The sequence below is a fragment of the Trematosphaeria pertusa genome (assembly GCF_010094035.1).
Source record: "Trematosphaeria pertusa strain CBS 122368 unplaced genomic scaffold BU26scaffold_1, whole genome shotgun sequence".
Taxonomy (NCBI): Eukaryota; Fungi; Ascomycota; class Dothideomycetes; order Pleosporales; family Trematosphaeriaceae; genus Trematosphaeria; species Trematosphaeria pertusa.
Window position 1 is genome coordinate 200,163 of NW_022987212.1, and position 23,512 is coordinate 223,674.

The following is a 23,512-nucleotide window of genomic DNA, read 5'->3' on the forward strand; positions in this document are numbered from 1 at the left end:
ATGGCAACGCGCAGCAAAAATTTCACTTCCATGCCCTCGAGCCGGCCCACGCGACTCTAACTAAGCCCTGCCGCCGTCGCTATCATGCGGGATCCAAAAGCTGCACTACCCATATCTTCCGCCAGCCGCTCCCTGCTAGACCAATTGGCCGCAACCGATCGACCTGCTCCGACCTGCGATACACACAACCGCTAGCTATCACAACTTTGCAGTCGCCTGCCCCTCGCTCCGTGGCGACCTTTCCAGCAGACTTTTGGGCATGCTTCATTGCATTGCTAAAGCCTCTCCTGAAGCATCATTATGCCGCCTCGTCTGCTGCCGCGGCGCGCAGACTCGAGCTCCCCACAGCAGCAGCTTCCGTTCACAGGCGACGACGTCAGCGATGTCGAATTCTCGCAAGAGCAGCCCCAGACTGTCAATGGCGCCAATACCGTACCTCGATCGCGTCCCATAAGGGCTCCGCCTACTACCGCCAATATACTGTCCGGCTCATATCGAGAGAGGAATCCGGTCCGGTCCTTTGCCCATCAGGCGTCACACACAGTTGCTGGTAGGTGCTCTCCGCGTTCGTATAGTTTCTGCTGCATATACGGTCGAATAGAGCTAGCATGGGTCAAGAATGCTTTGCGATCCAGCCCCGATTTCTGAGGACGCGGGTTGGTGGTTTGCTCTGTTCGGATTCGGTCATGCTTCATGCTCCACAGCGTAAAGGCATCGCACAGCATGTGGAAGCTTGTACGGCGCACAACTGACATGTGTACAGGCAATCCCCAATATTCATCGCATGGTGTTCGCGAGAGGACCGAGGAGCTGGCTTCGTATGCCCTCAATTCCGAGGCATACCAAGGGCCCCGCCACCGACAGAGCTTCACCGATTCCGAGACTGCTTCCACGAGGCGTACGATACCGACAGCAGACCCCATTGAGGGAAGGACATCTTTGGACTCGTTGGAGAGGGAGGCGATAGCAGAGGACAGTGAAGCCGAGCCGCCGGAGACGGTCATAGCTCCGGCACGGCCAACAAATCAGAGCTACTTTAGCCCGAGATCAGGGCCCCGCGATGGGTGGCAGAGCCCAGGAGCATATGCAAGGACCCCGAGCCCAGGGGTGCAATTGCCGAACGTCGTGGTGCAGGACACAGAGGAGACTCCGTTGCTGCCCAAAGCTAGACTTCCTCGGACAGGGTCCGAGCCACAGCAGAAAGCCTCTAAGATACCTTCATCCTCTCGATCGAGCTCGCACAGCTTCAAGATACGCGTAGGAGAGACTTTTACAGCCGGCCGAGAACACCTCGCCCAGATCGGACGCTCTGTAACCAACCGGAAGAACTACACGAAAGACACCGCTGTTGCCGGCGCGGTGGCGGGCATGCAGATGCTCTCTGCCGTTTTCCTCGGTCTGCTCTTGAACATTCTGGACGCCCTCTCGTACGGCTACATTCTCTTTCCTTTGGGGAGCCCTCTCTTCAGCCACACCGGTCCGGATGGCATATCAATATTCTTCGTCAGCTGCATCGTCTCTCAGCTGTGCTACTCTCTCGGACTGTCAGTCTTCAAGGGCGGTGTAGGGTCCGAGATGATCGAAGTTGTGCCCTTCTTCCACAAGATGGCATACTCCATCATGGCTAGAATGGAGGGCAAGAGTGATGAAGCCATCATTGCCACCACGATAGTGTCGTATTGCCTCAGTTCCGTCATCACCGGTCTAATCTTCCTCGGACTAGGAGGCTTCAAGTTGGGCAATCTAGTCAGCTTCTTCCCGCGGCACATCTTGATCGGCTGCATTGGGGGAGTGGGATTCTTTCTCGTCGTGACTGGGATCGAGGTCTCCGCAAGGTTGGAAGGTAACTTGAATTACAATCTGGTTACCCTGCACAAGCTGTTCGCTCGAGACACTGTCTATCTCTGGGTCCTTCCACTCTGTCTCGCGGTCACCGTCCTAATTCTCCGACGCGTGATAAAGAGTCCGTTTGTTCTGCCGGCATTTTTCATCATGGTCTTCGCTACATTTTATATCATCGTGAAAGGTATTCTGCGGCTGGACCTGGAGCCTGTCCGCGGCTCCGGCTGGATCTTCGAGAAACCTGAAGGCGGTGTCCCATTTTATCGATTCTATTCCTACTTCAGTAAGTTACCTACGCAGTTTTGGAACTTTGAGGCTGATGCCATGCAGAATTCAGCCAGATCGACGGAGCAGCTCTGGTTAGCACAATCCCGACCATGTTCGCGCTGTCGTTCTTCGGCATCATCCACGTACCCATTAATGTTCCGGCTCTGGGAGCTGCCGTAAAAGAAGATAATGTTAGTGTTAATCGCGAGCTAATTGCCCATGGCATCTCAAACACGTTGTCTGGGTTGGTTGGCAGCATTCAGGTAAGTCCAATCCCGTCGATTTTTCTATTCGCAAGCGCGAACAGGGCGCATCCCGCCGTTCGGCAGTCACCGCTTGTTAGATATCACCGGCTTCAGTGGGGCCTGCATATGCTTCTGCAGCCGGTGACGCACCAGTAATGCATTCCAAGCCCGATAAGACGATGCTAATGCTATAGATAGAACTACCTCGTCTACGCCAACAGCATTCTATTCATCGACAACGGTGGCAACAGCCGCCTCGCTGGTGTATTCCTCGCCATCGCAACCACCGCTGTCTGGATGGCCGGTCCGGCTATGATCGGATTCATTCCGGTCTGTCTTGTTGGCGCTTTGATCTTCTTGCTCGGGATTGAACTAATGGAAGAGGCCGTGTGGGATACCCTGGGCAAGTGCCACAAGCTGGAGTATCTCACTATCATTGTGATCGTTCTTGTCATGGGGGTCTATGACTTCGTGGTGGGAATCTTCGTCGGCATCGTCCTAGCCTGCCTGAGCTACGTCGTTCAATCGTCACGTACACCAGCGATTCGAGCGACTTATAGCGGCGAGGTCGCGGAATCGACAGTCCGTCGTCCTCGCGCAGACCGCCGGTACCTCAACAAGGTCCGCGCCCAGATCCAGGTCATCAAACTCAGCGGCTTCCTCTTCTTTGGTACTATTGTCTCGGTGGAGGAGTACATGCGCTCCCTTATTGAGGAAACCAACTTCCAGAAACAGCCTATTAGTTTTATAATCGTGGATTTCTCCCACGTCACGGATATCGACTTTTCCGGTTCCGAAGGGTTTCAGCGCATCAACCGCATCCTTTGCCGCAAGGACGTCAAAATGATCATCGCGAGCGTCTCGTTTGCCAGCAAAGTGGGGCAGTCTCTGCAGAATGTGGGTTTGTTGGATGCCGAGAAGGGCGACGAGGATTGCCCTCCGCCGCAGGTGTTCGAGGACTTGAACACTGCATTGGAAAGCTGCGAGAACGAACTCCTGGAGGTCTTCTACAAGCATTGCAAAGCCCCGTCCCCGAAGCGGCAGAGGTCTCCACCGAAGGCAATTACTTCCTCGCACAATCTTTCCACCACCGGCCAAGATATCCTTAGTGGCTCGCCCGCATCCTCCTTCGATGTTAGCTCCCTGAATCCCGACTTCTCCTCCCCGCGCCGCGGCGCCCAATATCTAGCTGCTACCAGTACGATGCGGGAGCAGGGCAATGAGAGATTCTCCTTCGGCGAAGCTGATCACGACACAGCCTCGGCTCTGCCATCCAAGTGGAAGAACTTCGCTCAGCCCATCAAGATCATGCTTCAGACGTTCGAAGATGTTTCTTCCAAGAACGAGGACTTTTGGCAGGCCGCTGCTCCCTACTTCGAGCGGCGAGAATATCCTGCGGGAACGGTCTTGTACTCTCGTGGCGACGATCCTGATGGCTTCTACATCTTGGAGAAGGGTCGTTTCAGGGCAGAGTATGAGCTCGAGCAAGGAAATTTCTACGAAGTCATCCTTCCCGGCACGACATGCGGCGAGCTACCCTTCTTTTCCGAGACCGATCGCACAGGAACCGTGGCAGTAGAAAATGACAGCGTGGCGTGGCTTCTTACGCTACCCAAGTACAAAGAGCTAGAGGAAAAGAACCGAGATGTGGCCGCGGAGCTACTCAAAGTTGGGCTAAAGCTCACAAAAGAGAGGATGGATGCTATTACTTCGTATGTGTTTTGCCCAGCGTAGCTTCTCGGCCAGAGGACTGACAAAGACCACAGTTATGTTCTTGTAACCGCTTCTTGATGAGCGGCTCGTTTGTAGCTCGTTGGATTATATAACGCTAATGCGGGATGGGATGGGATATGTCGCATTCTGTTCGCTTCTTGGAGGTACTGTTGCATAGCATGCACGGGTTTCAAAAATTGGGTTGGGCTTCCCACTTGTTGAGAAAGGTTTGCATGCGCTTGGGTGCGCACGCTCATTTGGCAGCATTGGGCGGTTCATGGGCTCGACACTGGCTCCTGGAGCCGAAGAACCAAAGATTCTTGAACTACACAAGAATTTCTCACATTTTCTCACTCTTGCATCTGACACACTCCAGCCTCCAGAGAGCATGGGCGCCGTCTTCGGGCTAATATCTCGCATTTTTCGATTCTTCTGCAACTTGCTCGTCGCTCTTTTTGCCTTCCTCTTCTCAAGGAAACAGCAGCGAGGGAAGCCCGCTGCTATTCCCCCCGAGCATACCGAGTCGTCGTCGATCGATTCAATGGATCCCATCGACGGCGGCCCTCCCGCCGACCAGTCTACTGCATCAGGCACAGATATTGAATACGTCCAGGCGTCCTTCACCTCAGACTCACGGCCTGAATCTCCCTCGGTGCTGCACATCGAATATGTCCCGGGGTCAGGTCCGCGGCCTGAATCCCCCTCAGTCGTCCACATCGAATACGTCCCGGGGTCGCAATTAGACCCGCGACCTGAATCCCCTTCAGTCCTGCACATTGAATACGTCCCGGGGTCAGGTCCGCGACCTGAATCCCCCTCGGTCCTCCATATCGAATATGCCCCCGGCCCACAATCTTCACACCCGCGGTCTGAGTCCCCCTCAGTCCTCCACATCGAAGACATCGCAGCCCAAGATCAAGAGCCCCTACTGCAACCTCACATATACACTCCCCCACAGCACTTAGCATATCCTCCCCCCTCAACGGCAACGTCGAACACCAGCATCCCCTGGACCGCGGACATAGAGGACATACCCCCCCTTATGCTGGACGAGCCACCCAGCCTCACGTCACCGCACACCTCCAGCTCAGGCTCAATCTCGACAACACAGCCAACACCCGCACCGCCGCGACCCCGCCCCTCCCTCCTTCGGGCCCAAACCTCAGCCGCCCGCCCACCAGCCCCCCTCCTCCGCCGCCGCAACGACGTCACACCCAGACGACGCTCGCAACTCCCCCTCGGCAGCCTCACCCCCGACCACGAACTCCCCAGCTTCTCGCGCATACTAGGCGGCACGGCGCCTAGCCACGCACTATCCGAGCAAACCCATCGCGAAGCCGAAGACCAGGACCTCAGGCCCGCCGACAACGCAGCAAAAGGGAAGCAGAGCATGCGGGCGCGCGAGGACGAGTACGAGGAGGTCGTGTATCTCGATGGGTTTGTGCTGGATCCGGGGAGCTCGAAGTATGCGCAGCGGATTCGGGGTGCGCCGACGGGGTATTGGTTTTGGGAGAGGAGGGCGCTGGTCAGGAAGGGGGAGTGGTGAGTGACGGGGGCTGGAGTTGGAGTTAGAGTGGGAGTGGGGGGAGGATGTGGTAGGTAATCTGGTGCGTCTGGGCTTTTTAAATTTATTTATTTTTGCTTGCGGGAAGCCACGATTGAAGGCTTCTATTTTAGCAGGGGAAGATAAGGCGTGCTGGAGAGGTTGTAACTCACCACACTCAAATGCGCGGTTGCTTTTGTTGGTTTGAGGCATGTACAGTACGAAGTGTATGGTCGCTTTTTGCAGGTATGGTAGGCGGGGGGCTTGGATGGGAGGAGGGAAAACGGGGGATGTGGGTTTATCGATACGGAGATGAGGGAATTCACGAGCTCGTTTGCGAAGTCAGTAACATGGAGATTATCTATACCTGTCTAATGTTTCACTACTATTACTGGGTCTCATCGAGCAAACACATGCATTTATATCTCCCCTTTCTAGCCTCCGCTGCACTCTCTTTCCTTCAGCCAAGAAGCAGTGGTACTCAGCTGATAAGCGGAAACAGTAGAACCGACGCGGCGAGTACTTGTTTGAACTCAGGTACAGTTCTGTTACAGTGAGGACAGAGTAGGAATTAGCTAGCTAGAGGACTCTACCCTGTAACTGCGATGTTCCCATAGTCGTCGTGGGCACGTGTCAAGCATATTAGGGGGACGACATCCATCCCCTCTCGAGAGAAATTAGAAAATGAACGGGAAGGATTACAAATTACTCTACGGTCGAGGAGGATGCCGTTGAAAGCTCCCATACCATGTGCGATGCTATGCTAAGCCCTTATAAGCAGCGACTGAATACAACGTAACAAACTCCTATGTCTCCTCGCATCCTTCGTGATCCCGAAGAGAACAGATGGAAAAGGGGGTATCTCAAAGCCTTTTCAGAGCGCAAACGTCGTCCCGGCTCAATTCTATGAGCAACATCTTCCAGTACGTTCGAAATATATCGCTATCGGAAGGTCTGGCGTCATCAGCCGGCCTCCTCTGTCCGTATACGTTGACCATAACATTTACAATGATGTATATGAAGGTATTTGGGAGAATATTGGGAGCGGTTGCCGAGGGCAGTTACTCAAACACCATGGCAATAAGCACGTGCTTGCTCTCGTAGCTCCACATCGGGTTCGATTCGAGCGTTTGGTTCTCGTCGTAGATCTTTCCGGCGTAAACAATTCGGACGGTAGCGAAGGGATTGAGCTATGCATCTCGTCAGTATGACCGGTCGACTGAGGAGGGTAGGGCCTGAAGCGCTTCAAGCCACTATACACACCTTGGCCTTAGCCTTAAGCTGGTTAACAAGCCTCCCCACCCTTTCCCCTTTCCGTATCCCCACCACTACATCCTGCGCATTCGAGCTCAGCCGACACTTCACCTTAACCGGCTCGCCCAAGCTCTCCACCTCAAGCTCCTTATCCTCATTCGCACCATCTATCCCCATGCCCCCGTCTTCATCTTCTACCAGCCCATCGGGCTCTATGACGATCCACTCTGGGACGCGATACCACTCGCCATGCGCATCGAATATCCCCTTCCACAGCTGCCCATTCGGGCACGTACACTCCGTCGCATCGAGCAGCGCCTGCGCCTCCCCTAAATCTCCCTTCTGCAGGCTCTCCACCATTATGCGCAGCGCACTCCATATCTCAGGCGAGCCCGTCGTTCGTGTATCCCACCAGTCATTACGCTCCTTCTCTAGCCTTGACCGCGTCCATTGCCCGTGTATCGAGTCTGTTAGCGGTGTGACATGGTTTCTGTGGCTGCCGACCGTGGGGGAGGCGAGGGTATTCGGGAGCTTGGAACGATCATTAGGATCGATAGGTTTGAGAGGATGATTGGGCCGGCGCTCGACTTGTGGGTGTGATCGGGAGGCATGCGAGCCGCGCGGAGAGGCTATTGAGCCAGGATGAGGTGGCGAGGATGCGGTGATGTTGCGGGAGGAGGAATCTGGAGCTTGGGTTTGGGCGTCTACGACGGCTGGGTATGGCGACCCGCTGTCTGAGTCGGTCTCGCGGGAGAAACAGCAGCCCTAGACAGTGTTAACACGAGGAATCCTCTGCTCTAGAATCCAGAGGTGCATGTGGGCAGTGGCTCTGGCACATGCGGCATACGGACGGGCGAACGACAAACGGTCGTGAAAAGCTGCCAGGAGCTTCGCAAAGTAGCGAAGACCGTGGCAGGAGATTCCTGCTGCTTGTCTCCTTGCAGTGCCCCTCATTTGCGCCGAAGAAGACGTCGTAAACTCTCGCTCGCCACCCAAGACATGACCCAAAGCCGCCCTGGCGTGCTCCCAATTCAACTCACCATCGTGACCCTTGACACCTCAACTCCAGCTTAAGATAGCAATACACCCGAAACGAATATCGAGCGAATGGAAGCCTCGTCGGCAGGATATCGACATTAAGAACGTATAGCCGGAGTGGTGGGGTGGAGGGGCGCAAACATGGGCGAGGGTGAGGTTCGTGTTGCGGGGAAGCTCCTTCTAGGATGAGCTTGATAGAAGGCGCAGCAGGAGCGATGGTGCAGGTGCGACGCCTTCACCTCCTGTGCGGTAGGCTGTACCGCGGCAAAGACGTTGTTCATCGAGACTCCGCCACATCTGCAGCTAGGCGAGAATTTGGCCATAGTCTGCCCGCGAATGGCCATGAACGGCTCACACGGTTTTCGTGCACGTCATGCCACCTGAGATGAGCCAAACAGAGCCCTTTCGTCAACCACTTCTCAGGACGCTTGCGTAAATGTCACAATCGAACACCTCGCACGCAAGCAACATGCTCACAGTTCAAGAAAACCACATTTTCAATTAGAGATTATTAGGTGGTGGTGGTGGTGGTGGTGCCCTAGCGGCCGCTTGTACATCTCCCAATAAGGCTGTACGCAGGGTATCAGGGGGTATTGCGCGATAAAACCAATAAACGACAGCCAGACCAGACATTGGTATCAAAATGAGAGAAAACAAGTGCAGAGTGGTATCAATCTAGACAAAAGTGGGCATAAGCACCGAATAGGCAAAATAGACACCTCCAAACATGTCCATGCCGCAAATGGTAACCCACGATGAGAGCGAGCGACGGGAGTTGGGCGAATGAAAACGGTGTACGCTGTGTACGGGAGAGGAGATGCGTGGGAAGCTCGGTCCAAAACCTGCGCCGGAGTCCGGAGAGATCCTGGGGGTATTTGTCGTGGTAGCCGTGCGGTCAAAGGAGGGAGTTGCGGTATATTTGCTTTTCCGTCATTCCATCATGGCTGTCGTTCATATACGTGGGGTCTTCCCACCATACTTTATGCAGTGGTAGCGACTTCGGGCGTGCTTTTCGGAGCCTGCCCTACTTGAACCGCATCTGGGACGACGTCGCCGATCGTGGCGGGCTCAGTAGGCGCAGCGGGAGTCTCCTCCTTCTTCGCCTCGACAGGAGCAGGCTCGGCCTTCTCCTCCTTGGGTTCAGCGGCCTCCTCGACCTTGGGCGGAGTGGTGGCGGCCTCCTTCTCTTTCTTGGACTTGCCGGCCTTGCTGGCATTGCGGAAGAGGCCACCGAGACCCTTGTGCTTCTCCTCGCCCTCCTTGTCCTTCTTGACGGAGCCACCAAAAGTACCGAAGATGGAACCACGCTTCTTCGTAGCTGGGGTGGACGCCTCAGCAGCAGGCTCCTCCTTCTTAGCCTCCTCAGCGGGCTTCGGGGCTTCATCGACGGCTGGGGCAGCGGGCTCAGCCGCAGCGGGAGTCTCTTCCAGCTTCGGGGCCTCGTCGGTCTTAGGCGCCTCGGGGGCCTTCTCAGTGGTCGGGGACTTCACCTTCTCCTTAGCACTGCCCAAGAACTTGCCGAATGAGAAGTGCTGCTTCTCTTTGTGGGGAGTAGTGGCAGAGGGCTTAGCCTCCTCAGCCTTGGGAGCCTCAGCACCATCAGTCGCAGGAGCAGCAACGGCGGGCGTCTCCTCAACCTTCGGGGCCTCCGCGGTCTCCGGCTCCTTTGGAGGAGCGGGAGGACCAACATCTGCCTCCTTCTTCTCGTGGGTCGGGCTCTTGAGCTTCTCAACGAAGGTGCCGAAGATGGAACCGCGCTTGGTGGGCTTAGGCTTCTCCTCGGCCTTCTTATCCTCCTTCGCAGCCTCAGCAGGAGTCTCCTCAGCCTTCGCCTCCTCGGCGGGCTTGGGAACGTCCTCGGTGATGACTGGAGCGGCGGTGGAAGCTGGACAAAGTCAATTTCGAATATGCAAAATACTCAAACAGATGTCAACTTACGTTCGCCGGCGACAGCGGGAGTCTCTTCCTTCTTGTCCTCCTCTTTCTTTTCCTCAGCCTTCTCCTCGGGCTTCTCCTTCTTTCCAAGGATGCCACCGAAGATGGAGGCACGCTTGCCGCGGGAGACGGAGCGGCTCTTGCTCTTGGCCTTCTTCTTCTTCTTCTTGTCCTCGTCAGAAGAGCTGCTAGACGAAGATCCAGTGCGGGCCGGAGCGGCCTCAGCGGGGCCGGCCTCACCCTCCGCGGGCTTTGTGACGTCGGTGCTCTTCTTGGGGGTGGAGCCCTCCTTAGCGGTGGTGGCCGCTAGCGTGGCGGGTTTGCCTTCGCTTGATGTCAGTGCACCTGCAGCGGGAACAAGCGAATGCGGCAATTTGTTTTTCGACGACGCGACGCGCCTCACATGAAAAGTTACTTACCGAGCTTCTCGAGCTGCTCCTTATAGGCCTCGCCGGAGACAATGCCTTCCTTAGCAGCGACGGCCTCCTCGATAGCCTTCTCCACGGCGACGAACCATCCGTTCCGCTCGGGGGCGGACTGCGCCTCGAAGGTGTGCTTGCCGCCATGAAGTTTGAAGTGGAAGGCAATGGTGCCATCCTTGGTGAGCTCAGTTGCATCAGCCTAGTGATGTTAGAAAACTTGGCCTGCGGAAAATTTTCTGGTCCGTGCATACCAGGTTCAGGACACCGGCAGGCGTCTCCTTCTGGTCGGCGTGCTTGACGAAGTAGAGCAGGCCCTTTCCGGTGACGCTCGACCAGGCAGCAACCGGGTGCGCGACCTCAGCCTTCTCGCCGCGCAGGTACTGGCCCAGGCTCGAGGCCGGGACCGGCTCCTCGCCAAACCAGAAGTACTTCTTGGAGAAGCGGAACGCGCTGCCAAGTTGTTAGCAAGGCTGATGTGACAGCTATCAAGTACGCCAAACTCACTTCTTCAGACCGGGGGCCTTGTAGCCAAGCGCGCCGCTGTAGATGGGCTCCACGGGCTTCTCCTCCTTCTTGACCTCAGCTGGAGCAGCTGCCTCGCCCTCCGGCTTCGCGGCCTCCTCCGGCTTGGGCTCAACAGCCTCGGCGGGCTTGTCCTCGGCCACGACGCCGGCAGGAGCGGGCGTGGGCTCGACGGTGCCGGACTCGGCGGTAACGGCGGGCTTCGTCTCTTCGGCAGACATGGTTGCGGTGTTGTGCTGGGTATCAACGAGTTGCGAGCGCAGAGCGGGCGGGCGTGTGCACGCGGTGGAAAGATAAGGGGCGTGGAGACAAGCTCGCGACGGGAATTACAAAGGCGTACGGGAAGAAGAAGGCTCTGTGCCGGCAGGTGACAGCGTGAGGCAATGGCAGGCTCGACCTGGAGTTGCAGAGACGAGCAGGAGTGGTGTGAGAGAGAACAAAGGAAGGCGAGCGAACGGGCAAGGGCCGCGAGAGCTTTAAGCTGTGTGGGTGGTTGCTAGGGGCGTCGCGGCGCAGGGATTAATCGAAATTGGAGCTCAGCACGGCCGGCCGCTGGGCAGCCGCCGCTGGAGTCGCTGGGGCCGGCTCTGCGCGCTGCACGACGCCTGGCCCTCGCCGCGGGCGCGCCGCCGAATGAGCGCGCCTCTCCTGTGTTATGCACTGCTCCGGGCCTGAAACAAAGGCGTGTGCAGCCCGCGAGTGCGCAAGAAGGCAGCATCTCACGCCGTCGGATGGTAATAGTGCGGGCTGCTCGATATCGCGCCGCAGCAGGTCGCATGACTGCTGCCCCTCCTCCGCCCGCTCGTCTCGATCGCCTGCCATCTGTACCTCGCCCTCACGAGACTCGCAAAGCCGCGCTCGATGCCGCGCTCCAGCGGCCTGGGTTGCCAGATAGCATCGCGCCGTGCAGCGAGCGGCAGTTTCTATGACATGCGGACGTGACTGTGGCCCCTGGGCGCGCCTGGGAATCTGCTGTACCGTTCTGCAGCGCGATGCTCTCATCGTATCTCGGTGCGTGCGTCTGCTGCCTGGGGAGTCCGGAGCATCTTGCAGCACGATGCGTCGTCTGCCAAGGCACTCTCTGGAGCCTCTGCTTCCCCTCCCTTCACACGCAGCAGCGGCGCGGCTGTACTGTCGGTCCCCAAGCTGCCTCTCCCTGCTCGCCACAGCTCTTGCCTGCGTGCAACACCAGCGCATTTATCCCAACCATCGCCAACCTCTGCACAACTCCACCATCTGGCACACGCCGCCAAGCCGGCCCACCTCGCAGGGCTAGACAGCATTGGAGCAGCGTTGCGCGCTCTAGCGCTGCGTCCGCCAGCGAATAGGCACCCGCTCACGTCGCCGATCGCCGTTTACAGCGCGAGACGAGGACCCCTGCGCCAACGCCCTTTGCTGGAGTGGCCATACAGGCGAATTGTGGCCGCCCACCTCACGCTATCACGAGAGCGGCCTCTGTGTGGCCTAGCGGGAGATGGGTGCATCATTAAACTCGCGCTACCCTCATATTACCGAGCATAATTCCGCCCACCGCTGCCGCAAGCTTTGAAACAAAAAAGCTGACATGCGTGGTCGGCCACACACGGCGGACCAGCCTGTCAACTGCAGCAGTGCGCGCGCGTCCCGTGGAAAGTCTGGCGAAGCCTCTCGCGGCGAGGCAGAGCAACGCTGCAGTATTACGAAAACGTCTGCCGATTTATTGAAGATCGAGAGGGGCACTTCCCAATCGGGCCAATCTGGGAGCTTTGAACGCCGATGCTGATTGATTCAAGGTTGCAAACGCCCCGGTCCATGTCCTCGGCTGATCTAGAGACGAAGACAGGATGGACCAGAGTCAGACGAGGGCCTCTCACGTGAAAAAGGGGTACCTCAACCACCAAAGACTTGTTTTGACAAACCGCAACCATGGGCCAGCCTGCTGCACTTCTCTTGCAAAAGACGGCTCCGCGTATCACATCCATTCGCCCATTGCTCCATCCACTTTTTGCCTCCCCGCTGAAGGGTCCAGACACATGACAACCCGTTCCCAACGTCTCCTTGATCGCATCTCATCGCGGTTCACACGGCAGCCGCGATAACACCCACTGAAGATCCCTAGACCATTCCAGCGAACCAATACCCGCCCGCTCTCACCGCCACCAGGGCCTCAAATTGCAAAAATTCAACATCCTGCCGCAGCACAGCGCGAACGGCCTTGTGTTTGAGGTTGTGCCTCGACTTGCGCATGCAGCTCATGGCATAAAATCCATGCTACTAGCCGCAATCTATCTCGCACAGCGCCACATGGCCCACCTTAAAGCCGTTCAAAATCCGCCAACTTTTTTTTCTTTTCTCTAATTTTGGACATGTTTGAGAACGGGCAATCGCCTTTGTGTTCGTGAGATGGCAAAGCTGAAGAGCGGTCGATCGCCCGCCACTGGGATTTCTGGGATTCGAAGAATCGCGTGCCGAGCCGTTGATTGGCAATTTGACAGCAAAGCCACGCTCCCCAGCGAAACCATGTTTCAATAATGTATCGTGACAGCGAGTCAAGAGTCTAGCGAAGATGTTTTCTTACCTTGGGCGTGATGGGATTCGAGATTCCGCCGCGTCGGATTACTCGCCAATCGCCATTTCTCGTCCCTGGTTTCATCTACTCGCGCTCATGGATGATGGAAAACCTCTCCGCACCGCGATGCCGGACGATGACGATATCCTTCTAGAACGTGCGTGTGCCAATAATGTACACGAGACGCGTCTCCAGATTTGACTTTGGGAGTTTCTCCCTCCCGCAGTCCTTTCTTCTCATCTCATACATAACGCAAGCCGATATCCACCAATAGATCTCCAGATACAGCTTGTCGATCAAACAGCCGCCTCCGTCGTCCAGATTGGCCCTGACACGGACCTGGGGCCAGGAAACGTGTGGTCGAAATAAGCTCCCGTCTCGCCTTCGGAAGAAGGAAAGAGCGTACGCGTGGGAAGTGCCTTCCTTTTCCGGCAGAGCGTGACCACAGCACTCACCATCCCATCACAAAACATGAAAGTATGCATGTGCATTTCCTCTGCCTACATGCGACTCTTCTCTTCTCTTCCAAGTTCTCGTTCAAAAATTGCACTTCGTCTTCATCCAGCCAAGGCTAAGGTTGGGCATCTACTTACCCACCCACCGCATCAACTGCAAACGAGGCAATAGTCCTAATGCTCATGGATCTTCCCTTTCATGTCAATGCCTGTTTACACTGAACTGGATCTGCCCCTACCTAGGATATCTCTCTATCTCGACCGTCAGCCCCAGTCCGCGCGTATCGACAAGTACGTAGCCGCTAAGTCCAACGCTCAACAGGGGCATTCAAGCCGTCTAGGTTCGGTCCCGTGTGGATAACATGCCCATCCATTCTCCGCAATACACGTCACGACCTCCAGGGATGACGGCATCCATAGCAGGTTGATCACCAGCGCGCGGGTCGTAGAACGTAGATTTCATAGATTTCGCGAGTCTCCTCCTCCAATTGTTTGTGGTCTGATTGCTTGGACCGCGCAGGCAGGAAAGTAGAAGCTAAGAAGATGGATGGTGCGTCTGAAATTATTTTTGGGAGAATTCTCTCAAGATAGCATTCCAACCTTGGAATGCTAGAGCTTCTTCCTCTCCTACTATCCCCTTTCTGTTGCTCCCCTGGACCGCCAACGAGCTCACAGTGCCCCACTGCCTCGCCCATTCTCATTCGTAGTTGTCCTTTCTTTTCATCCAGGCTTTAGTAAATCAACGATAAGCATGGCGTTCAATATGCGAGCGAGCGAACGCTTCCGTCCGCCGTACTAGGGCAACGCAGCTAGCCACACGCAGCCAACACTCACTCACTGACTGAAAAGCCCCTAAACCAGATTCCACGGCCACACAACCAACTTCGACTTCTCACCTTTCGCACGGAATTTTGGACAGCTTTCCCATCACAAAAAGGTGCCGCCGAGGAGGATGGCTGTGGGCTGGCTGGTTTCGCCGGTGTCAAGCTACTTCGAAAGGCGCGAGTCCCAACACCACACGCACACAAGCACACAGTGGACTGTATTCCCAGCTAGCAAGCAACGACAGACGCACGCATTCCCACGCACAGAGGGTGACTGCTGCGGCAGGTAGCAAGAGTGCCTGTGTAGGAGGATGGTTAGCGCAACGGGAAGTTGGATAGGCGGAAGCGACGGTTTCGTCCACCTTCCGTTTCCAACCACTGGACTATTACCTATGTAGGTGTCGAAGGCATGCCGTTTGCCAAGAGCCGGGCAGATGAACGGTGGCGAACGAGGCTCATGGTGGGCTTGGAGAGGAAGGAAGCACGAAGGTCCCGCATACAGAACATTATTAGATCAAGAGAGTAGCTGACCCATTAGTGATAAAGTAGCGTAACGTAGCGTGTAATCAATCGATGTAATCACAACATCTCCGACTCAATCTCCTCGAACATGCCACCCAGCTCCCCGAGGTCTTTCTCCCGCTCTTCCTTCTCTCTAGCCTCCCTCTCCCTCTCCCTCCTAGCCTGGCACCTCCTCCGCGCAACCGCACTCCTCAGCAACCTCGGAGACACAATCCTCCTCTGCCCTCCCCAGTCCTCCAAATCCATAGCCCTCTCCATAACCGTCAGCCCATCGTCCGTCGTCCTGCAGCCCAACTTCGCGCCGGCCGCCACCAGCAGCTTGGCCACCTCCACATCACCACTATTCACCGCCTGGTGTAGCGGCGTCCACCCATCCTGATCCGCATAATGGACATCAGCCCCACCCTCGATCAGCTGCTCCACGATCTCCGGGTGTGAACAGCAGCACAGCGGCGTCCAGGTCTCGATGTCGGTATCCGCGGCTGAACAGACGCCGCTGTCTTGCAGGACGCGTGCTACGCGCGGAAGGCCGTAGTCGGCTGCGAGGTGTAGGGCTGTGCGGTTTTTGGACGCGCGGGCTGCGGTATCGGCGCCGTGCTCGATGAGCAAGAGGGCGATGTCTTCGTTTTCGTTGATGAGGGATACGTGCAGGGGGGTGTCGCGGTTGGGGAGGGGACTGTTGATTGACGCGCTGGCGGCGAGGAGGAGGGAGACTGTGTTGGGGGTTCCGGTTGCGCAGGCCTGTACTTTTATTAATGAAGGTATGAGATTGGGGAGGGTGAAGCCTACTTCATGCAAAGCCGTCCATCCTTTCTCGTCTTTGGCGTCGATGTCGACGTTCTGCTTCAGAATCTCTTCAACCACGTCGTCGAGCCCGTTTCTAGCGGCGAAGTGGAGAGCAGTGAGATTGCCCCGCGTCTGAAAATGAGCGCTTGCGCCTTGGCTCAGGAGGCAGAGAGCTGCTTCTTCCATGCCCCAAGTCAAGGCGCATGCGAGAGGCGTGAAACCGTTCGCGGTCTGATCTTCGATGTCGAGACCCCAATTTATGAGGAATTGAAGGGACTCAATGTTGCCATCGGCAGCAGCGGCATGCAAAGCGCCGGCGTTAGCCTTGTAGCGAGCATGCACGTCGGCTCCTCGTTCGATGAGGATGGGGATCATGCTCGGACTCCGCTGGCTCGAGAGAATGAAGGGAGTGTAGCCAGACGCTGCAGTGGCTTCTATATCCGCTCCTTTGCCGAGCAGAATGTCGATGAAATCTTCTCTTTCATGGTGCAAGGCCGCGTGGAGAAGCGTGCATCCGATATCGTCTCTATCGGCATTGACGTCGGGGATAGAATCGATCATACGGATAGCGAGGCTTTCCGCGACACCTGGTGCCCATACTTTTGCTTTGCCCAGGACGTAGGAGAACGCGGTGGAAGCTGGGTCCCGTCCCTGGTTGATATGGCATCGACCGCTTTTGAGGAGAAGGTCGACAACTTCAGTGTCGAGGCCGGTTTTAAGATGAATGATGGCGGTATCAAACGCAGTGTAGTTCATTTCGTTTGGCTCAGGCAGGCGTCGATTAGGGTCCGCGCCGGCATCGAGCAAGGCATGGATGAGCTCGAGATGGCGATGGCCGACGGAGAAGGAGAGAGGCGTGTGGCCAGATTCAAGACGGCGGTTCATATCGCAGCCATGGCGGCCGAGGGTCTCCACTAGATCGATATCACGGTCTTCCAACGCGGCGTGTAGCATTCGTGACATCGCCATCTGTTTGACGAGATGGCCGCCTTGATTTAGGACCCAGTCGAGCCAGGCGAACTTGTTGGGCTCGAGCTTATGGTCCACGTATTCCATGTAGGAGTACATCAAGGATGCGGTAGCCATGAGTGATCTGATCATTGTATGTCCATTCGCTAGGGCAATCTGGAGAGCGACGCTCTCTTTTGGGTAGTTCTCGCCGCCCATAGCGTCGAGGAGGACTCTAACGGCGTCTGTTTGCCGCTCGAGAAGTGCGACGTCCAGAACGTTATCGCCATGGCCAGATGTTAGGCTGAGATCGCAGCCGTGAGATATGAGGGTTCTGAGGACGGCGACGGAGTTTGAGCATGCAGCTGCCATGACTGGCGTGCAGTCCTGCAAAAAGGAGTGGTACACTTAGCAGACGCCTTAGATTGGGGGAATGTCTCATGCCATTACCCGCTGAAGGCCCTCATGAAGAGCCTTCCGCAGGCAAAAGCTGAGATATAGTGGAGTGTGTACCGCGACTTACGTACCTTAGGCTCGTCGCTGCGAGTGTCGATATCGGCGTCGTGGTCGAGTAGCAGGTTGACGACGTCGACGTAGCCGAAGTGACTTGCTAGGGAGAGCGCAGCTATGTCGTCGTCAGCTAGCGTCTCGTTTGAAGAAAAGAACGGAAGACTTACTATGCCCCTTCGTATCTCTTAGGTCAACTTCTGCGCCCTGCTTTAGCAAAAACTCAACGACCTCCACACGATTATTGCACGCGGCCCACGTCAGAGCCGTCCCGCCATTATCACTCCGAGTACGAAGATCCGCGCCATGCACCCAAAGTATATTCGCAGCGTCTGTGTGTCCGAATTCGGCGGCAAGGATCAAAGGCGTGCGACCCTTTGAGCATTTCGCTTCCATGTCCATTCCCTTTTCGATGAGGAAGTCCACAGCCTCCGCCATGCCCTCCGCAGCCGCCCAGTGCAGGGCAGTTCTCTGCTCGGGCCCAGATATTGTATTTAGGACCGCGCCGTGGTCTAGGACGAGCTGCATCATTTCGCAGCCATGATCTGATCTCATGACGGCGTGTACTAAAGGAGGCATCCGCTTGACGCGATGGTTCGCATCAGCACCCCTTTCGAGCAGCAGTCTGACGATGTCGACTTGCTCTTCCAGGATGGCCATGACGAGGGGACTGAAGCCATCGTCTGTTTCGTCGTCGATGTAAGCGCCGAGATCGAGCTGGTACTTTGTTTCCCTTTGGTCTCCAAATATGATAGCTTGGTAGAGCTTTAGGTAACTGACTTCGGGTTCGGCCGGGATTTCTTCGACAGAATTGGCGTCACGGACCTGGGCTTCGACTTTCTTCTCCTCGTCCGAGTCGGAGATGGCTTCCCAAGAGCCGCAGGAGCTGGTGTCGTCAGAAGAATTCTCCTCAACATCTTCTGTGATGTCGTCCAGCCTTGTTGGATGATGACGTATAGGAAGCTTGAGGGCCGCTTTCTTCCCCGGTATCAGCTCTTGAGTTCGCTCCCCCAGAGCGGTTGTGTCTTCAATTGACGACTTCGGGTCCATGTCGGCTGGAGGTACCTGAGCCGTCAATACTCGCTATGGGACCTAGTCTTCTCCTTCTGCCGTAAGATATCCGGAGAGTACAGATACAATTGAATGGCCGTTTAATGGCGATATATCTTTCGCCAGGCTGAACAAAGCGAGTCGTTTTCTGTCACCAGGCTGTAATCTGCTGGGAACCTAAAGGCTTCAAGAGGAGTTAAGACGAATCCAACAGGTATCAGACGTGAGAAGGGATGCGAGAAGGACTGGAACCAAGATTCGATGATGGACAAGCTCTTAGAAGCACGCATGAAGCTGAAGATAGCAAGGCAGCAGCAGGCGGCCGCCCAGAGGTGGCACGTGACGCAACTCTGCCCACGGGCCAAGCTGCACCCGTTGGACTGCATCGGATTACTGTAGTCTGACTGGACTGGTAGGGTGTTGGTGAGCCGCAAGCAGGGCCCGTTTGATCCGAGTTCAGCTGAAAGTGCCCCTCGGCGGGGTAGCGCTGTGGCGCAGTCGAAGCGTCGTGTCCTGCACAAGCAAAGCCTCGTACAATGACGCTTGTTCTGGTATGCCGCCGCACCTGTCGGGGCCCCTAAAGTAGCAAATGTGAAAGCGAGTGTACAGTGTTTGACGCAAGCTGCAAGTCCTTGCAGGTGATTGTGGCGTCATGCACCGCCACTGAGTCAGGAACCCAATAACGTCACTCTACGGCTGACTGGTCAGGCGCGAATGACCCCAGTCTTCCAAGGGCACCCTCTTCTCTGCTTCTTATCCACATCGCTCTCTCTCACACCATCGTTCGCTATCGACATCATGGCTTCTTCAACGACATACGTCCTTCTTATCGCCGTAGCTTTGCTGGTGCTCCTGCCAGGCAGAGCCGAAGCTTTCGGCGCCGGCAATATCGCCTCTATCTCGGCCATCGAGGGCAAGAACTGGCGCCATGGAGACATTGAGGATATGTTGGCGACCGTCGCCTGCTTGAAAGGACACAAATGGAAGTCTATGATGATCAAGGTATTCTATACAAGCCCGACTAATGGTCGCGCGGCAGCTGATCGTGTCAATAGCGCGTGTACTTTGGCAACTGGCTTCGAGACTACTCCCAGGTATGAACATTTCCCGGAGGGCCTATGCTCACTCATACTGAGATTTCTAGGCTGTGGACGTTGGGACTCTGAGCAAAGTTCAAGTGAGTTTCCTACTTGCGTGTGCTGCATACTTAGTACTAACGACCGCTAGGCCGAAACCATACGCGTCCTCGTCTGGATCCTGTCGTTCATGTCGTTTGGCTATGCAACTGGCGAGTTTGAAGTCACTTCGGAGCGACTTGGTGTGTACCGGCCAGAAGAGCATATCGGTAAGTGGTTCCCGAGGTCGATCTGCTCAGCATTTGCCGGGGCTAACGTTTGCGGCAGATAATCCTGTAAAGTCGCACTTGAAAATGCCACGACGACGTTGAGGACTAACCGATCATGTAGAAAGACTACGCCGATAATCAGGATGCAAGAAAGTACGACCAACGCCTGCGCGGGCCTGTCACTGACGCCGAGCTGGCAATCGATCCAGAAACAGGTACACCCTCGAGATAATCGATAAGGCGATCCAGAATTCTGACTGTAACTAGGGATGAAGAACTACATAGCTAATGAGCGAGGACCATGGGCTACTTCTGCAGGCTACATCAAGTTCTCATTCTCTCGCGCCATCCACTTCGGGCGCATGTATACGCATGGCCCGTCCGGCGAGCGCGGAAAAGAAGCAAACCTATGCGAAGCACTTCGGTGTCTTGGACAGGGTCTGCATTGCCTGGAAGATTTCGGAGCCCACAGCAACTACACTGAGCTCGCGCTCCGAGAACTGGGCTACACGAACGTCTTCCCGCATACTGGAGTTCAAACCCAGATTAACCTCCGTGGAAAGCACGTATTCCCCATCGTTACCGGCACGTTTGGAGGCGTAGATTTCTTCCACTCGGTGCTCGGAGAAGCGACTGACCATTTCACGCAATCTGAGATCGATCAGATGAACACTACGCTCTCTGATGCTCTCACGAGCAACAACAAGGGCGGCCCAGGTGGGAGCAGTTCGTGCTCGCAACTCTGTGACGTGCTCGGAAAAGTCCCCGGAACCAGCGGCCTTGTCCAAGAGGCGCTCTCCCTTCAGGCTGCATCGGACGCTCAAGCTTCCGCAAACGCAGGTCATGGATATCGTAGCGGGGGTTATGATGACTATAGCGGCTCCCGGGCTGGCGGTCCTAGCCAACAACCTGCGCCGCCGCCGACTTTCGACGCACCTCCGGGCTCTGTCGGAGGACCGCCAGGACCAGGCATTCCCGGCATGAACACAGATCCAGCCACCATCATCCCTAAGATCTATCCGATCCTAGAGTTCCGCGACAAGGTTGTCAAGTCCATCTCTGCGATCGTCTCTAAGATCCCCGGCCTGGAGAAGCTCATCGAGACCATCACTGAGCGAGTCACGCTGTTCGTGTTCTCGTTGCTGGCTCCGTTTATCATGCCCATCATTAAGTCAGCATCAGAGCAGCTAAAGCAGGGTTCTTCTGCTGTCGTGGAATCTGCTGCAAAACATCAGTTTGAGGTCTGGACAAACCCTCACTCTACCGATCCCACCCACAGCATGCTCTCGAAGGACCACTTCTCGAACATCCTCAATCAGCCCGCTGGTCAGATTGCCGTCGCTACCCTACAATACTGTGCCCCACGCGTCGTATACGCTTGGGATCACCCGGACATCCCTGTCGATCAGATTTTGAACGATTGCATGCAAGCCTTCCATCATCCGGCCATCCGCAACCACCACAACGAAATCCACAGGAACATGTTTGCCGTCGTCGAGAAGTGGGCTCATAGCTACCGTGGTCCAAATCTCAACGACATCCTGAGCTCTGACTCCGTCCGAGCGGGCAAGAACCACACTGGCCAGAACGACCACTCTCAAGGCGCAGGGCACGGTGCTGCGGGGGTCAGCTCTTTCCAAAGCCACGGCCATGGTGGCGGACACTCCGGTGGCGGCGGCGGCCATGGACACTCCGGAAGTGGTGGTCCTGGTGGCCTGTTGGGCAGTCTTACGAGCAACCTGCCGGGCGGCCTTGGAAACAAACTCAACCTCCCCTCAAACTTATTCAGCAGTTCGCGAGACCTGGATGACGGGCGACCAGGCTCATCTGGCGACCCGTATCGGTCTCACTCCCCGCAGCCTGCCGGTTGGGGTGACTTCCAACCGTACCAGTCTTCGTATGCTGGCGGTGATACTGGCGGGTACAGCAATCCTCCTGCTGAATATAATGCGCCTCCGCCTGCTAATCAGTGGGGATATGGTCAATATAGCGGCGGTCAGGGAGCCGAGCCCGCTTACACAATGCCCACTGCTTATCAGCAAGGCTATGAGAATTACGACCAAGGCGGATATCAGCAGCCGCCTCCACAAGCGCCGCAGGGAGGGTATGGGGGAGGATACAGCTATGATCAAGGCTCTACGGAAGGTGGGAGGCGTTGGGGCGAAGGCGGCGGGAACTCCGCGTGGTGATTGAAACCTTTTACGAAGCGGCAATGCCTGGGTACGGCTTGCGGCAATTGGGCTGACAACAGATTGGGTCTTAGAGGTGATTCCCTGCAGAGGGAGGCGTGGACAGATATTCGGTCGATAGGTAGTTCCCTAAACAGGTCATGATTCTTTTGATAGATAGGTCAATGTAAAGTTCCCCAACTTCAACAGAGCAGAGATGTTTGTATTATTCCTAGACCTCCCTATCTTGCTGTTGCAACTACACACATCGAAAATATAGAACGCTTCCAATACAGATGGCCCAATCACAAACAAGCCAATTGAACGCCGGCAGATGCTAGCGTCTCGTCGAGGGTTATAAGGGCGGCGGCGGTGGTGGTGGTTGGTGTTACAGTAAAGATACAGGGGGAGGTCGCGGTTCGCTGTTCGGAAGGCGTCGTCTACTCGTTGATCTTGGCCAGGAGCCTGCGTACGGACGTCAGCTGCGAGCATACGAGAGTAGGGAGAGAATGGAGAACATACTCATGGTCGCGGAAAAGCGAGTACTCCTCCTCGCCAACCTTGATGGGGCTTCCACCATACTAAGCAACCGTTAGTATTCATTCATCCGCATCTCAGACCACCTCCTAAATCCCATCTCCTATGAAAGCCTCCCAATTCTCCTTACGCTCCGCCTTCCTATGTCTCCCGCCCTCCCTGGAGATCAACGTACCTGAGGAATCAACACCTTATCGCCCGGCGCCACGCTCGGCTGGATCCTCTTCCCATCCTTGTCCAGAGCGCCGGGACCCACGGCCAGCACCTTCGCCTCGTTCAGGTCCTTGACGGCGCTGTCGGGCAGGAAGATGCCGGTTGCGGTCTTGGCCTCGGGCTTTAGGCGCTGCACGAGGATGCGGTCGAGGAGTGGGGCGATGCTGCGGATTGACTTGATGGCGGACTGCTCTCGTATGATTAGCTATGTAGCTCTGGATGCAGCTTGGGAAGCATGATTGCGTACCATTGTGGCTGTGGGGGGGTGGGATGGAAGGTGTAATAGAGGGGGTATCGTGGAAGGTGAAAGCTGGGGATATGCGAATTGGATACAGTGAGAGGTGAGGAGGAAGTCGGAGGAGATGTTTTTCTGGTGGTCTGGAAAATTCGATGGAGGTGGACCGTGCGCGACCTCCGAAGCTGCTTGCTAGAGAACCTCGGAAGATAGCCGACGCGCTTGAACATCCTCAATCGCGGATTTGTATTATACTGCTTTCTTTCTTCCGCCACCGTTGTTCCCTTAATACCTGATTTTCATTCTGAGTGCTAAGCGCGGTCAATGCCACGGCCTTGTATATGTGGAGAAGCAATGTCCTCCGCTTGAGGAGCTGTTCCTCCACCACCGTCCGGAAGCCTGGATTGAAGAAGAGATGGTATAGCTCTGAGAAGGGGTTGCCGGTGAGCGGGGACGAGTTTTTGGAGGCATTGGACAAGGTGTATTCGAGGAGGAAATGGAGACCGAATTACACGCTTGGTACGGAGCTTCCTTTCGCAGATGCTGAAGAAAGGGAACTAGCTGACTGAATGCAGGTTTGGCGGTTAGCGGAG

At 56.0% G+C, this 23,512-nt stretch overlaps 7 protein-coding genes across 7 annotated transcripts; 3 read left to right on the forward strand and 4 right to left on the reverse strand.

The window, feature by feature from the left end:
* Positions 1-300: 300 nt before the first annotated feature.
* On the forward strand, positions 301-4,088 carry BU26DRAFT_415354 (uncharacterized protein; the record flags this gene model as incomplete). Its single annotated transcript, XM_033823108.1, has 4 exons — positions 301-550; positions 764-2,125; positions 2,173-2,372; positions 2,553-4,088. The coding sequence occupies 4 exons, from the start codon at positions 301-303 to the stop codon at positions 4,086-4,088; spliced, it is 3,348 nt and encodes a 1,115-aa protein (XP_033690568.1).
* A 78-nt stretch (positions 4,089-4,166) lies between these two features.
* BU26DRAFT_2935 (uncharacterized protein) lies at positions 4,167-5,703 on the forward strand. The gene has a single exon (XM_033821677.1). The coding sequence runs from the start codon at positions 4,345-4,347 to the stop codon at positions 5,611-5,613; it is 1,269 nt and encodes a 422-aa protein (XP_033690569.1). The 5' UTR covers positions 4,167-4,344; the 3' UTR covers positions 5,614-5,703.
* Positions 5,704-6,210: 507 nt separating this feature from the next.
* BU26DRAFT_443713 (uncharacterized protein) lies at positions 6,211-8,088 on the reverse strand. Its single transcript, XM_033824547.1, has 3 exons — positions 7,905-8,088; positions 6,874-7,629; positions 6,211-6,800 (listed from the first exon to the last, which is right to left on the reverse strand). Exons 1-3 carry the CDS (start codon positions 7,905-7,907, stop codon positions 6,672-6,674), a joined length of 888 nt encoding a protein of 295 aa, XP_033690570.1. The 5' UTR covers positions 7,908-8,088; the 3' UTR covers positions 6,211-6,671.
* Positions 8,089-9,716: 1,628 nt separating this feature from the next.
* BU26DRAFT_3081 (uncharacterized protein) lies at positions 9,717-11,151 on the reverse strand. Its single transcript, XM_033821876.1, has 6 exons — positions 10,764-11,151; positions 10,511-10,709; positions 10,257-10,458; positions 10,078-10,161; positions 9,841-10,003; positions 9,717-9,787 (listed from the first exon to the last, which is right to left on the reverse strand). Exons 1-5 carry the CDS (start codon positions 11,000-11,002, stop codon positions 9,894-9,896), a joined length of 834 nt encoding a protein of 277 aa, XP_033690571.1. The 5' UTR covers positions 11,003-11,151; the 3' UTR covers positions 9,717-9,787; positions 9,841-9,893.
* Positions 11,152-12,111, reverse strand: BU26DRAFT_3041 (uncharacterized protein). The gene has a single exon (XM_033821828.1). The coding sequence runs from the start codon at positions 11,976-11,978 to the stop codon at positions 11,301-11,303; it is 678 nt and encodes a 225-aa protein (XP_033690572.1). The 5' UTR covers positions 11,979-12,111; the 3' UTR covers positions 11,152-11,300.
* Positions 12,112-18,978: 6,867 nt separating this feature from the next.
* On the forward strand, positions 18,979-22,149 carry BU26DRAFT_512538 (heterokaryon incompatibility Het-C). The gene is made up of 7 exons (XM_033827401.1): positions 18,979-19,423; positions 19,477-19,515; positions 19,566-19,598; positions 19,649-19,766; positions 19,825-19,832; positions 19,888-19,981; positions 20,034-22,149. The coding sequence occupies exons 1-7, from the start codon at positions 19,220-19,222 to the stop codon at positions 21,953-21,955; spliced, it is 2,418 nt and encodes an 805-aa protein (XP_033690573.1). The 5' UTR covers positions 18,979-19,219; the 3' UTR covers positions 21,956-22,149.
* BU26DRAFT_471192 (chaperonin Cpn10) lies at positions 22,116-23,009 on the reverse strand. Its single transcript, XM_033825373.1, has 4 exons — positions 22,932-23,009; positions 22,647-22,871; positions 22,457-22,515; positions 22,116-22,399 (listed from the first exon to the last, which is right to left on the reverse strand). The coding sequence occupies exons 1-4, from the start codon at positions 22,932-22,934 to the stop codon at positions 22,375-22,377; spliced, it is 312 nt and encodes a 103-aa protein (XP_033690574.1). The 5' UTR covers positions 22,935-23,009; the 3' UTR covers positions 22,116-22,374.
* Between the last annotated feature and the right edge of the window lie 503 nt (positions 23,010-23,512).